The sequence below is a fragment of the Archocentrus centrarchus genome, chromosome 5 (assembly GCF_007364275.1).
Source record: "Archocentrus centrarchus isolate MPI-CPG fArcCen1 chromosome 5, fArcCen1, whole genome shotgun sequence".
In the NCBI taxonomy this organism is placed as follows: domain Eukaryota; kingdom Metazoa; phylum Chordata; class Actinopteri; order Cichliformes; family Cichlidae; genus Archocentrus; species Archocentrus centrarchus.
The window spans coordinates 497,903-513,298 of record NC_044350.1 but is presented as its reverse complement, the minus strand read 5'-3'; the positions used below and the strand labels follow the sequence as shown (position 1 = coordinate 513,298).

The 15,396-nt window shown below is 39.9% G+C and overlaps 1 protein-coding gene across 4 annotated transcripts in view; it reads right to left on the bottom strand.

Moving 5' to 3' along the window:
* Window positions 1-1,631: 1,631 nt before the first annotated feature.
* Window positions 1,632-15,396, bottom strand: part of usp48 (ubiquitin specific peptidase 48) — a 31,654-nt gene continuing 17,889 nt past the window's right edge. For 3 of the 4 annotated variants that reach the window (XM_030729924.1, XM_030729923.1, XM_030729922.1), the window contains 18 exons: window positions 14,816-14,953; window positions 14,533-14,682; window positions 13,677-13,877; window positions 11,946-12,057; window positions 11,720-11,862; window positions 9,270-9,344; window positions 9,016-9,140; window positions 7,968-8,090; window positions 7,755-7,816; window positions 6,744-6,854; window positions 6,067-6,197; window positions 5,001-5,107; window positions 4,755-4,862; window positions 3,583-3,765; window positions 3,367-3,492; window positions 3,166-3,214; window positions 3,042-3,068; window positions 1,632-2,409 (listed from right to left, as the gene is read on the bottom strand). In XM_030729924.1, coding sequence (XP_030585784.1) covers window positions 2,387-2,409; window positions 3,042-3,068; window positions 3,166-3,214; window positions 3,367-3,492; window positions 3,583-3,765; window positions 4,755-4,862; window positions 5,001-5,107; window positions 6,067-6,197; window positions 6,744-6,854; window positions 7,755-7,816; window positions 7,968-8,090; window positions 9,016-9,140; window positions 9,270-9,344; window positions 11,720-11,862; window positions 11,946-12,057; window positions 13,677-13,877; window positions 14,533-14,682; window positions 14,816-14,953 — 1,994 coding nt within the window. In that variant the 3' untranslated portion in view covers window positions 1,632-2,386. The remainder of the gene's footprint in view (window positions 2,410-3,041; window positions 3,069-3,165; window positions 3,215-3,366; window positions 3,493-3,582; window positions 3,766-4,754; window positions 4,863-5,000; window positions 5,108-6,066; window positions 6,198-6,743; window positions 6,855-7,754; window positions 7,817-7,967; window positions 8,091-9,015; window positions 9,141-9,269; window positions 9,345-11,719; window positions 11,863-11,945; window positions 12,058-13,676; window positions 13,878-14,532; window positions 14,683-14,815; window positions 14,954-15,396) is intronic. The other variant, XM_030729925.1, reaches the window with a different exon arrangement.

Here is a 15,396-nt window from a genome sequence, read left to right as displayed (position 1 = left end):
AAACCTTCCAGTAATTCTGACACATCATTTAATTAGTTCATGACTCTTTAGTTTGTTGAGCTTTATTTGCTTATTCAGCAATGACGGAAAACAGCCACAACATGTAGCCTTAGTGGCGAATGCAGCTGAACAGTACCTAGTGGTTTTTGAACTGCTGTTCTGAACGCTGGCTCATGTAAAATATGCTGTGTAAGATAAAATAAACAGAAAATTACAGTATAACAATTTTTGAGACTTTTAATTAAAAAAATTGAAAAATTATTATATTTAAATACAATAACAAATGCTTTTCGCCTGGAACAAGACAACAAAAAGGAAATGTGGCATATAACTGTAATATGGTTTGATTTAAATTGTAAAACAGGGCCATTTCCAAGGAAACTTTAAATGATAAAGCCTTTCAAAACCTTACTTGTCGGAATACTCCAAAAGTCGTCAAATGTTTTCAAACAAATGTTACTGACCCACGAAATTAACATTTTTGATAACTTTTCAAAATAAGTGCACAGAGACATTTCAAGATGACTGTCAAGTAGCAAGCCTTCCTTCTAGAAGGAATTTGCTGGTTACTTTGAAAAAGAGACTTTTGCATTAAGAAGAATGTAACGACAGACTTCCAACCTCTGTTGTCTTAAAAATAGGTATGTTGTTGGGGTCACATGCTTAGATTTTTGAGTTGATAATAACTCTAGAATGATTTTCCTCTAAATGTTTCACCTGGTTACTTTTTTCTATTGTCTGTTAATAAGCTCATGTCCCCCCAGAAGTCTAAGGTTACAGTCCAAACTCTGACAACAGATGTGTATCTGAACTTTGTGAAAACTTTCAAATTCATCAGTCTGTGAAAAAACTATAAATAACTAGAATAGTCACATACTGCTTACACAGATGCTTCATTGTAACAATAATGGCATAAGGGGAACAGTAGTAACCTACTTTTACACTTCACTTTTTGTTGCTAATATTCATGGTTTAGTAGTAATTTTCACTCTTGTTTCTGATTGCCGGAACTTATCCAAGCTGTCATGGGGCAAGAGGCTGGGTACACCCTGTACAGGTTGCCAGCCTGTTGCAGGGCCAACACAGAGAGACAGAACCATTCACACTAAGGGCAATTTAGAACACCAATTAACCTAATCCCACTAACTGCATGTCTTTGGACTTTGGGAAGAAACCAGAGAAAACCCACGCAAACATGGGGAGAATATGCAAACTCCATAGATAATTCAGATTTGAACCCAGACCTTCCAGCTGTGAGGCAAAGGTGCAAACCACTATTCCACCATGCTGCAAATGCTTTTTACCTGTAATTAAACAACTCTACATTGTTCTGCTGCTACTTTTACTTAAAGGGGACCTGTTATGAGCTGGATGAGCAGGATTAGAAATGAACATATCAAAAGGACAGCACAGCCTGAGTGATTTGGAAATAAAGAGGCATAAATGACATGGCTTAGACATGTACAGATGAACTGCCAGGCAAGATGAAATGAAGGCCATAGAGAAACTTCATGAATGTAGTGAAGGAGGACATGTATACTTGGTGTTCAGTATTTCATGTGTTATTAGCATTGACAGGACTAACAGAACTATCAAGCCTTGGAATAAGCACAAAATTGTGAACACATGAAGACAGGGTGCTTTGAAAATATCTTTATTGTTCATAAGAAATAACAGTGAAAAGAAGAGAACATATCGCTGCTTGCATTCTGTTTCTCACCATTTCTTTTCTCCAATATATGAGGCTTGCCTAAACCTGCATCTTTACATACTTTGTAGCTATGTAACTGCAAATGTCACATGGAGTGTGTGTGTGTGTATGTATATATATATATATATATATATATATATATATATATATATATATATATGGATGTGAGTGTGTAATAAATGTTCTAACATTTATGAGCAGGTATATTTGCAATAATTACAGTAACTAGTGCATTCTTTTGGCAAACCTGAAAACTCTGCAGTGAGAAGTAAAGTTTCTACATAATGGAAAGAAAAACCATCATAAATTTTTCTTCTGTCATAATTTAAAAGTGTCAAAAAGAAAGTTATTTTTCTTGACTAATATTAGAACTCAACTTCTCCAACCTGTTCTTTGTGTCCGGCTGCAGCACTTACCACAGAGTCCTTCAGTATCTTTAGAAACTTTAAATATCAAAGGCCAGACAACCTTATGTAAAGAAACTTTGCAAAATCGTCACAGTTTTATCAAAGAAAGCCTACTCAAAATGTAAAAAAACAAAACAAAAAAAAACAAAGACAACCAACCAAACAAAAAAATAAAGCACTTATTAATATAGACACAACAAATTCAAGCTTTTAAAAATTTCCATCTGTCATCCCATCCAGTTCAAGCACAGCTACACAACAGCTTTTCTCAGTGCCCAAGCAAGCCGGTGCCTAGGGAGGGACAGAAATTACTTGAATAAATTAGATCCAAAGACACTTTTCAGCCACACACTGTATAAAACAGACTGCTTTTTGAACTACTTTTTGAAAGCCTCAAGTTTGGCACAGACTGTATAGAAAAGACAGACGTCTTGTGACGTCACTCAAGCTCAGGGTTTTTGCTGTTGCCAACTTGGGTTTTTCAAAACCAGATGTGAAGAGCAAGGTGTGGATGGGACTGAAAAAACAGGTCAAGGAAGCCCATGGTCATTTTTCCAGAGGTGTTGCTCTCTGCTGGCAGTTAGGAAGAATGCAGGTTTAAGACAGTTCTCTGTTGGCTTTTCAGGCCTGAAGACTATGTCCGTCTTTCATACAGTATATACTAGTCTAGTCAGTTTCCAACACAAAGGACCTGGGACAGGACCCAATTTGTGTCATTTCATACAACATTCTCTTGGCATTATTCCTAGACACCAGTTAATTGTTCACTTTAAAACGTGTTCATTTACCTTTTTTTTTTTTAACTTTTGTTTTTTAAACCTGGTAGTCCATGCCTCACCTGCAATGCCCTCTGTTCCCTACAGTTTGAGAAACACTAGACCACTAAATTTTTTTCAAAACAAGTGAAGAGAAAACATGCTCACCTTTAAATCCCTCTTCAGGCATTCTCACTGTGAACAAAGTAGATAACTCAATTTAATAATAGAAAGGAAGAATAGTAAAAATCCTCATTCATGTAGTAGGGGAAGCTAACACAATCCTACTTACCCTGATAGACATCATCCATTGCAGCATAATCTGCTATTGGCTCATCAGCCTGCAAGGAAAGAGTAGAACAGATATATTAGAGAAAAGAAAAATGTATTGGAATCACACTGCAGGTGATTTGACAAAAGTCAGGATTATTGTTCCAGTGGTTATGATTTCTGTGTAAAGATCAAACCATCAGAAAACTGTGATAATGTGTACCTTTAGACAGATGATGCTCTCTGGAATGACACCCAGGCTTCCCAGTGTGGCTGAATCATCGGTCAGGCTTTTTCCATCAATGAAGAGATTCTGGTCAAATGGAGCCACAGAGAAGGCGTGCATGATCTGGAGAATCACAAACACAGTAGAGTTAGTGTTGTGAAACTAGACCACTCACTACCTTTTGCATTGTGTCCAATAATATGAATCCCTTACTTGTATTTTCAGTTCTTTTAGAGTCTGATTAGCTGAAACGATGAGTGCTTTCTCCCCACGGAGTTTCCTGTGCCGGGTGCTTCTCCTGATTCCACCTGGTTTAACCATGTTGGTCACAGGACCAGCAGCAGCTGAGGATACACTGCTGTCACTCAACTTCAGCCGTTTTGCACCATCCTGTGACTGAAAGAATGCATTCATTTCCAACACATAATGCTGGTAGTCTGTATTTATGCTTAACCATCGGGACAGAACATAAGAAGTTTTAAGAAAAACATCATCAAAGGGTACCTGTGTGCACTGCTTCTTTTATTAGTTCTTCTACTATTGTCTACTGACCTTCTTACATTACTAGAATTGTTAATATTGCAGCAACAAACAAAGAACAACATAAATGAAGAGAACTGATCAAACTATACTCTAAAGCTATGAAATGTAATGTATTCTTTAAAATTAAACTGATTTTTTTTTTTTTGCAAGGTAGAACAACCAGTGATGTGAGAGTTTAGACCAGTTACCGACAGAAGATGCTGGTAGTGGCTGGAAAAAAGTTAATGAACTCCTGAACTACTATCTTTAGCACCAACATTCTTCATCAGACATTTCTTGTAGTTGCTTTTGAGACTTGCACAATAATGAGGAGGGATTTTGGACCACTTCTTCTATAAATGCATTAATTTATATTTCTGGGATATTTTGCTTGAACAGCCCTCTTCAACTCTGCAGACAGCTTTGAATGCATTGCTCCCTGAGTGACTGCAAGGCATGAGATGGCAAAGCAGCCCCAAAATTTGAGCAGCTCCCTCCACCGTGCTACACAGCCAGGCTCAGGATTTGTTGCTGATGTGCAGTCAGCCTTTACTGGACTGGTTTTATTTATATGGAGGGGCACCTCTAAAACCCACACTTCCAATTTCATCTCCTTAGCTGGAAGGTCTGACTCTAGGTAGCTTTTGGAGAAGTTGTTAGCATTTGGGTTCCCTTACATTTTCCATTCTAGGCTGTGAGTGATTCCTCAGTACATTCAATAAATACATGAAAAGTACAGCTTTTTGTGTGTTATTAGATTGTTTTTGTTTATATCTTTGACTTAAATGAAGATCAGAAATCAATGCAGAAATCATACTAATTACAAGCTTTTTCTTGCAAATGTAGTGTTCTGGCATGGTTACCTGACTGAAGTCTGGGTCTTTCTCTCCATCCAGTTTTGGACGTTCTTCCTTCTCCTCCTCTGCTTCAGAGCTGCTGGCATTCAGGTCTGGCACTGCCTCCTTTATCATCTATACAGTTAAAGAAATGTGATATAAGAGGCAGTTAAGCTGTCATCCAAACTATCTGCTATGAAAAAATTTATATCTCTGATTTCAAAACAACAAATGTCATTGTTTGAGTTCAGGTGTCTTTTTTGTCCTGCATACTCTCTTGTCTTCAATAACTTTGCGGATGTAGATGGTAGCTTGGGCATACTCTCTGAGGTCCCTCTGCTGCTGGAAAAGGAAGCTCTCTCTGCATTCCCAACACAGATCTGGGCATATAAATACATAACCACAACAAATTGAAATAAATAAAGGATCGTGAGGAGACAAAAAAGGTCAATATAACCATTAACCAGAACATCAGTGACGTAGTAGCTCATCCAGTCCACGGATTATCGTCCATAAAACAAATGTGAACTTAACCACAATTTGGCCTATTAGGCTATTAGCAGATCACTGCAAGTTTTGCTAAAATCTGACCAATAATACAGGAGTAACAGGAGTCACTATGGCAATGAGTTCATTGGTCCTTCAGTCTGATGAGCTAAAATTTCAAACTCTGGGAATGTTAAGCAACTGGTTTTAAATTATTTTAGGGTCAAAAACTCAACTTAAGTCAGCAACAATTTCCTCCTGCATTATCCTCTAGTTCTTTAACTAACTTAATGGTCATTCCATGTCGACTCACCAAATGCTTCTGTCCAACCATCTCTCATTTCCCTAAAAAAATTTCAACCCTTTTCTAAACAGTGTTTTCTGTGAAGCCATTTTCAAATAGCTATATCTAGTGAACTACTTAAGCTACTGTATGCATTTAGATTTTTTTAGGCCAAACATCTGTTATGACTCCAAGAATATGGAATTTCAAAAGTGTAGCAGAAGTTGAACACCAAATTCTGAGAGCTGGAATTTGCTTAAAAATGTAATAGTATGGACTGCACTACCGTGTTTGAAGGCCTGTTTAAAAAAAACAACTTCAAAGATACTGGGTTGAAGTTTGTAACATAAATTACCCTATTTGAGATGTACTCAAATCAGGTCAATGGTCTTAAAATTGAAAATAGGGGAAAAAAAGTCGTTTCATAAATGTTAATGCTTGCAACATTGACAGATTTTAACATTTCTTTAGACTTCTTTTCAATGTGCTTTACTTTCCTCGGAATATGCAATTCTTTATCCCTCAGATTGATTTTGGAAGTTAACCATTTCCCTGACTCTGCACTTTTACCAGGCTGAGTAGTGTACTGGGTAGTGGAACCACTTGGTGTAGACTGTTTCAAGCAGTGGATGGAGATTGGCTGGTCCACAATGAAGAGTCTACTGATCACATCCCATTCGTTTGGCCACAGCAGAGCTATACTGTGCAAGACAAACAACACAAAATAAGACCAAACATAAGAATTTGTTTCAACCTGATTGCTTTGTCAATGCACCATTGGCTGTCCATCAGTTAAAGCATGCTAACATGGTTAGCCTTGAAAGCCGAATTAAAGATTATGTTTACATGTTGACTATCAGTTTTAATCAACAGCAGACAGAATCTGCAACTTCTTTGCTCTTGACTGTCAATCAAACAGCCTAATGTGTGGCGCTCACACTGAATGAGAATAACAATTTTCCACTCACTTTGGCTAATGACAAATTCAGTAAAGGTTCAGATATTTAAAATGAGTCAAACATTCTTCAAATGTTAATGCAGTGTGACTTTTTTCTTCTGAACTTTGGAACAGAAAAAAACCATAACCATGGAATACAAATGCAATGAATGTATTTTTGGTATTTAAAAAAATGTACATTTTACAAGGAAGGAAATGTATTCAGCACCTTTGTAAGAATGATACACCCAAAGCAATTTTAATGAGTAAGACTGCCATTACAACTTTTAGACAGACAGGCAGAACTCACTGTTGTGCCTCTCCATTAATCAGTGAGTCGTAGGTGAACATGAAGCCTCCATGGGGACAGAGTAGCAAAGTGTTGCTCACATTAGACACTGGGGAAGATTTTGTGGGTCTCCTGACAAACACACAGAACAGAGGGGAAAAAAACAAACTGTAAAACTCAAATTAGATGGTAAATGGACTAGTTCTTATATAGCGCTTTTCTACTATATCTGAGCACTCAAAGCACTTAAGCAACACATTTACATTCACCTATTCATACAAGCACTTCCATGTGTAGCTAAGCACTTTTACTGTCTAACATTAACACACATTCACACTCGCGTTGGAGGGCAACTTGGGGTTCAGGATGCCCTCCAACGCGAGTGGATGTAGGATGTAGCCCGGAGCAGCCAGGAATCGAACCACCAACCTTCCGATTGGCAGGTGACCTGCTCTACCTCCTAAACTACAGCCACCCCTAGAGAATGGAAAGACTCAACCTTGATTCCAAATAAATCAATCATGACTGGTTTTACTCATGATCACCATTATCATCTGATATCCAACCATATACAGTACAGTAAATGGGTAAGTCTGGCCAAACTTTTGACTGGTACTGTATACAGTAATCCCTCGCTACTTCGCGGACTCGCTGTTTCGTGGGTTTTCAATCAATATTAGTGTAAAATATTTACCACGTTATTTTCGCTGTTTCGCAAGTTTTTGCGGTACTTGTTCTTTACATGCGTAGTACGTGTTGTACAGTAATGTATATATTTGGTGTACAAGTGTGGGGGGAGGGTTTATAAAAACTTAAAATAGTGTATAACTACTAAAATAATGTATAAGTATTAAAATAAATATAGCGTCCCTACTTCGCGGATTTTCACTTATCGCGGGTGGTCCTGGAACGTAACACCCGCGATAAGTGAGGGATTACTGTATGCTTTAACAAAGTGATGACAGTGCATATAGCCAAACTTTATTTTGAAAATATGACAATTTATTCACTTTACTTTCAAAACAAACATACCTGATAAATTTTCTCCATTCATCTACAAAAAACAGGGGGACTATATAAAGCACATCTGTGCCCTGGGGAGACAAACCAGAAACAATTACTGTATTCACCTTCTATTGTTATTTATATTTACGCATTAAATTGCTGATTTGCAGCAGTGCTACTGACATGAAGAGGCTACAGTATTGAGTACTTAGCTCATTGAGTACTTGGCTTTGTGCTCACCTGAGGCCACTTGGTGAGCGTTGGTCGATTTTTCTCATGGAAGAGGTTAAGCAATTGGTTCTTCTGGTCCAGGGCCATCATCTTACTGACTGCCTCATTGTCTTTTTCTTCCTGCTCCAATGTCTGGAAACAGAGGAAAACTGTTTCAGTTCCACAACTAACCAAATGGCATGTCTACAAACTACCACCATCCTTTACAACATGTGTCTGTGGTAACGAGTGCAGATTTCATAATCCCAGATTTATTTGTAAGTCAATGTTAAAAGGTTACAGAGTGTCAGCAGAGTCTATCAGTTGTAGTTAACCGTTTAACTCCGGGTAATCTCCACTGAAATGCCCGGATGTGATACGCTACATCTTAACCAGTGAGCAGCTGGTTAAGATGTAGCGTATCACCGCCGAGTTGGCTGATCAAAGGAGCTTTGATCAGCTGGCTTTTTAGTAACTCCACGACCATTTGTCCTATTGGAAAAATCCAAACGGTTCCTGAAAACCCAGAAATTGCACTTCACAGCTATTTAGGGGTATTATGGTATTTGTTGCTGTAAGTCCACACTTTTGAAGTAAGTTGTGCCAGGGCCGATGCCTTCGGTGTTCCACTTAAGGGGTGGAACAAAATATTAATATTCCAATATTTTGTATCGCTTGCTTATAATAGTATCAATACATTGGCACCAAATATTGATGTTTATATTAAAATCACGCAGGTGCTCTAAACCAGGGGTGTCACACTGATTTTAATTTACGGGTCACACTGATCCCAATTTCATGTCAAATTGTCTTGACTAGTAAAATCCCAAATGCTGAGATTTTTTCCCATTTCTCTTACTGTAAATAAGTACATTGCAAAAATACTCATGTTTAATGAACCACCAATCTACAGGCTGTAGGTGATGAAATTTGTGACTGGTATAAGTTGACTAATGCAGAGGCATGATTTACCGTCACAACTATATTACAGGTTTAAAGAAAATATAAAAAAAATGATGTAGTGAAGACAAAGTATCAATGTGATGCAAGCCTACATGCTTCGCCATTGGGCACTAACCAGGCACTGCTGACAGGGGTCTTGGTTTTGGGTGAATTCTGGGGCTTTGGGGAAGTATTCCCTCAGCTTGGTCCAAACTTCAGGCGATACCAACTTTCGTTCAGTTTCCAGAATACTCAGACCACCTACAGCAGGAACATAACAATTATATTATTAATGGTAACACAATCAAAATAGTTAACATTTTTGGCTTGAAAATATTATTTTTAAAAGCTTTGGCAGATCTAATTATAAATGCTAATGGTGGGAAATACCGTGACTGCAGACAATGTCTTCATTAAAGGTCTTCATTTCGTCCTCAGTGCACTCTGAAAGCTCTGAGCTGAACTCTATAATCAGAATCAGAATCAGAATCAGAAGGTTTTTATTGCCATATGGGTGAACAGGTTCACAGCATTAGGAAATTGCTGCAGTACTTCGTGCTTACAGAAAAAAAAACAAAAAAAAAAACAAATAAGTATAAAAACTATAAGACAATATACAAGTATACAAATTGCAAATATACAGAGATATTAGAGCTTACAAAATATACAGTGCAGAGACTAATTAAAAGATAAAAGAATGTAAACTATATTCCACTAATATGTACATCAGTGCAATCAGACAGGTGCATAGACATAGGGTCATCAGCGTTTGTGGAGGGTGGTGGTAACAGTCTTAGGGTAATTGTTCATGAGTCCAACAGCAGAGGGGAAGAAACTGTTCTTATGGCGGGAGGTTCTGGTCCGTATGGACCGTAGCCTCCTGCCTGAGGGGAGAGGGTCAAAAAGTCTGTGCCCAGGGTGAGAGTGGTCGGCTGTGATCCGACCTGCACGCCCCAGTGTCCTGGAGGTGTACAGGTCCTGGAGAGATGGGAGGTTACAGCCAATCACCTTCTCAGCAGAGTGCACAACGCGCTGTAGTCTCTGTTTGTCCCTAGTGGTGGCTCCAGCGTACCACACAGTGATGGAGGAGGTAAGGATGGACTCAATGATGGCAGTATAGAACTGCACCATGGTCCTTGCTGGCAAGTTGAATTTCTTCAACTGCCGCAGGAAGTACATCCTCTGCTGGGCCTTTTTGACGACAGAGGTGATGGTGGGCTCCCACTTGAGGTCCTGGGTGATGGTAGTTCCCAGGAAGCGAAAAGAGTCCACTGTGGTGATGGGGGTGTCAGTCAGGATGATGGAGGGTAGAGGGGCTGTGTGCTTCCTAAAGTCCACTATAATCTCCACTGTCTTCTGGGCGTTCAGTACCAGGTTATTGTGGCTGCACCAGGACACCAGACGTTTGACCTCCATCCTGTAGGCCGACTCGTCCCCGTCTGAGATGAGTCCGATGAGAGTCGTTTCATCTGCAAACTTAATAAGCTTGACAGACTGGTGGTCAGAGGTGCAGCAGTTGGTATACAGGGAGAAGAGCAGAGGAGAGAGGACACAGCCCTGAGGAGTGCCAGTGCTGATGGTCCGGGAGTCCGAGACATTCTTCCCCAGCCTCACGTGCTGCTTCCTGTTCATCAGGAAGTCAATGATCCACCTGCAGATGGGATCTGGCACGTTCATCTGGGACAGCTTTTCTTGGAGGAGATCAGGGATGATGGTGTTGAAGGCAGAGCTGAAGTCCACAAACAGGATCCTGGCGTAGGTTCCCTGGGAGTCCAGATGCTGTAGGATGAAGTGCAGAGTCAGGTTGATGGCGTCGTCCACAGACCTGTTGGCTCTGTAGGCAAACTGCAGGGGGTCCAGAAGGGGGGCTGTGAGGGACTTGAGGTGGGACAGCACCAGACGCTCAAATGACTTCATGACCACAGAAGTCAGTGCCACAGGTCTGTAGTCATTTAGTCCAGTGATCCTTGGCTTCTTGGGGACAGGAACAATGGTAGCGGTTTTAAAGCAGACAGGCACGTGGCAAGCCTCCAGTGAGGAGTTGAAGATGTTCGTGAACAATGGGGCAAGCTCGTTAGCACAGTGTCTCAGTGTGGCAGGTGAGACACCATCTGGACCTGGAGCTTTGCGAGCTTTGACACTCCTGAACTGCTTTAGCACCTGGTCCTCCTGAATACAAAAGACTGTGGGGGTGGGGGAGGAGGGGGACTCTGGGGTGGGAGTCCTTGATGATGTGGGCTTCTCTGAGGTGTGGGGAGTAGGGGAGGTTGGGGGGTGAATATATGTATAATCCAACAATTGACAATACAATTTAAGTTCATATACAGCGGAACTGTTAGCTGCACTTATTAATCTTCTTAAATTCTTGTCCATATTAATATAACAGCATCACATAGCTGCTGCACATTTGTCACCTGGACATCCATGCAAATGTCCTATCCCTACATCCCAAAGGTGCTCTGCTGGTTTGATATCTGGTGACTATGGAGGCCATCTGAGCACAGCGAACTCATTGTCATGTTAAAGGAATCAGTTTGAGATTATAGGAGCTTTGTGAAATGACGCATTATCCTGCAGAAAGCAGCCATCAAAAGATGGGCACACTGTAGTCAAAGGGATGTACAACAGCAACAATACATATATAGGTGGTGATATGTAAACAATTCTTAACTACCACCCTGAACAAGACAGGATGGATCCATACTTTAATGTTCTTTACACCAAACTCTGACTTTACCATCCAAATGTCCAACCACATTTTTTTGATAGATTTAAAAACAAACAAACAATGGATTTAAAGGACACAGAAGGAGAAACTAAATTCCATTTATTTGTCTAACCTTTGCTGTTGTTGGAGTGTGGTCCCTGTCCATTGGTCTGGCTGTTGCTGTGTTTGGTTTCATGTTCATCCTCCTCCAGCTGTTCCAAAGCCAATTGCCTCCAGCTCCGCAGAGATGCTTTGCCTACCCAGAAGACCTCACCACTGATGCACAAGGCAATAAAATATTTGATCTCGAATTGAGTTAATTAAGAAAACTTCAATTCTTCAACTTGGAGTGTGTTTACCTGAGTGTGCGTTTCACCAGATTGGAGATTTCCTTGTAGTCTTCGTTGAGCTGGTTCTTTAGCCGTAGCACTCTGCAACGCTGGCTAACACACTCTCTGCACAAAGATGAGCCTAAGCAAACATAGAAAGTGACCTATATAATACTGTACACACAGCTTTAAATCAAGTAATTTAATTAAATTTTATTTATATTAGCACCAAATCCCAACAAACAGTTGCTTGAAGGTGCTTTAAACTTTTTTTTAACAAATCTTGTCAGTTTGCTGCAGCTGCTGTCTAGTCCTCCAACTTATAGGCACACCGTATCAAACATAGTTTAATTATTTTATAATAAATGGCCTACACACATCTTAATAGTGAGCATGTAGAGATGCTTACATTGTGAAATCAAACATCCATATGACTACTGCTGTCACAAGAGTAATCAGTTTACCGTATTTTTCGGACTATACGTCGCTCCGGAGTATAGGTCGCACCAGCCAAAAAATGCATAATAAAGAAGAAAAAACATATATAGGTCGCACTGGACTATAAGTCGCACTTTTTTTGGGGGGGGGGGGTTGATAGAATCCGAGACCCAGAGCACAAATTCCATCTTGAACGGCAATTTAAAATAATAATGGATTAAAGAACAGGACGAACATGGTTACACCTACGTTATGCTAACGTAGCACATTCAGCTACATGACGCACAACGAACACGTGTTCGGTATTGTAACGTTGTAAACACACTTCCAAAGTCGGCGATATTCACAACAAAGGTCGTCTTTATTAACAGAAAAACAGCTGCTGTAGGCCACAGCCACGCCAACCACAACTACAACAACGGAACAGCAACACACACACAGGCAAGCTCTCGGTCTTTTTCTCTCTCTCCATGCTGCCTTCACGAACCTCCCGAACAGTCCGAAATCCCACAACATCAACACGCTCTCTAACTAAGAGAATCGCTACAGTATGTTAACGTAACATTAAGTTATTCAGATAGCCATAGCATAAAGAACATACTAACAAGTTAACCAAACCATCAATCCATTGAATTCTTCATCCTCGGTGTCACTTCTAAACAATTCCGTACACTCCGTAGACGAAGCGCCGCTTCCTCTTCTGTGTCGCGTTAGTCAGACTCGTCGTCAGCTGCAGTTCCAATTATTCCAGCCTTTCTGAATCCCAACAGGATGGTTTGTCACTGAAGCCCATGTTTTCTTGATCCATCCAATGACTTCCAGGAAAGTTGGGTGGCGCATTCTCCCAGTTGCCGTTAAGCTGTGCTCTCCATCCATCATCCACTGCGCCCACAGGTTACGCAAGACTGCCTTAAAGCTGCAGTTCACGGAGATGTCAAGTGGCTGGAGTATTTTGGTTCATGTGTTATAAATGTCACATATACGTCGCTCCGGAGTATAGGTCGCACCCCCAGCCCAACTATGAAAAAAAGTGCGACTTATACTCCGGAAAATACGGTATTTTTCAGTGGGTATGGGATTTGACTCTGATAAAATGACTGGATAATGCACAGCCTGTTCAATGGAATGTAACCTATGTTCAGAAAAGTAGTTTGAGAAAAAAATTCTCAGACTTTCAAACAGAACTCCTCCTGACAACATAAGAAAGTGGATTTCTTACTCACCTATCTATTTTAATTATTAATAGTTTGAAATGCTGAAATAATCACTGTGGTGGATGTCTAACTGGAAGCATTGAAACTATTACTGGTACAGAAGTCTAACCATCTAGTCTTGGGCCTCCACCATAGCGTTCGTAAAGGAGTTGTGCAGCTTGCAGCGAAACCCTCTTGGTGTCTCCCACTTTGTCTGGATGCAGTTTGTCGTGACAACAGAGGAAGAGGGAGCTGTCAATTTCTTTTGTGGCAGTGGAGTCATCAAGCCACTTCTTCAGCCAGTCCAGGGGGATAAACTCATACTGCTCCCCTGCAGAGAGAAAGCAGAGGAACACAACCGTAAGGAGAAAGATCCAGGCTGATCTTCTCCTTACGGGTGTAACAACTGGTTTTCTGTACCTTATCCCATACATATCATTATTAAAACAAAATACAAGTGTTAAAATTTTTATGTTACACCATGTCAAAATGAGTCTTTCAATTTGACATGAATCACAAATCTTGTTTTATTGAGATTTACTAATAATATAGTACAGGCAGAAGAGCTGTTGTACTAATTAGCAAAAGTTTTCCACCTGCTGTGTGTTCTTTGTTGACCCTCTAGAAAATAAAGACTACCATTGCTAGCTGCAGTTCAAGACAGTGGAGTTGGAATTTGTCCAACAAAAGAACAACAGACTCAGGATAACTGAATGACATCAAGGACTGCCACAGGTGGTTAGGAGTGACTGAACTTAAGTGTGAGGGGACTGTCTTATTGTAAACGTTGTTGTCTTGGAAGATGAAGACACTTGAACAGCCACCAATATAACTGAACAGCCTGACCAAGCATAGTTACATGTGGGAAACACCACCCTGTGTGCATTTAAGAATACTCTGAACTGAGAGTCACAAGAAATGTGCACACTCTCTTTAAGTGTTTCTGTTAAGTGGACTGTGCGTGATTAAGGCATGATTTTACCGACCGTCTCTTGCGGGTAAAAGCTTGTAGAGCTCCTTCACCTCTTCATGCTTGGCCTTGCCCTTATCCACGCTCTGTTTTCTCATGTTGGCCATCTCACTGCACCATTCCTCAAACTTATGGTTGTCTTGGTCTACCAACCTCTGAAGAAAGGCTGTATGCCAGAAAAGAGAGAAAAAACATTAGACATGCACCACACAAAAGGTTCTTAATATTTTTTTTTTTACTCTTGATATTCCTTAACACAAATAAGTGTAGAAAACATGCTAAATTAATATACTGCATACCTGGCACCTCAACATTGGTCCTGTAGGGATCTGAGCTTTCCTCTTCCTGGACCTTATACACCAGCATGTATGCATTTCTGGAGCAGTGATAGCCTTTACTGCACTTTGGCTTTCGTGTCTGGGATTTCACTGTCTCAGCTAGAAAACAAGTGGATTGAATTGGAAGAACTACTACTATGAGAAGGCCCTCCGGTGTATAAACCTCACAACACATTTTCAATTTAAGAAAAAAAAGGGGGAGAATTGTTTATACTGCTATTGAAAACATTTCTGTGTTTACATTTTAATAGTAAAGAATATTATTATACATTACAAAAAACATTTGACAATAATGACATGACATAGAATTTCAGGAAGGTGCAACTTGACCCTCTGGAGTCTACAGTGTAATTGGTCATTTTTGAATACTTTTGATTTCGCCTTTTTTTTTTTTGCCTTAAAAATTGTTTACCTTGCCTTGTTTGGTATAATTTTTTTCAGCACATCATCATCATCACGTGTGATTGTATAGATATTTTTTCCATCATGATATACTCTATTAATACTTTGGATCAAAAAAATCCCACAAAAAATATAAAACC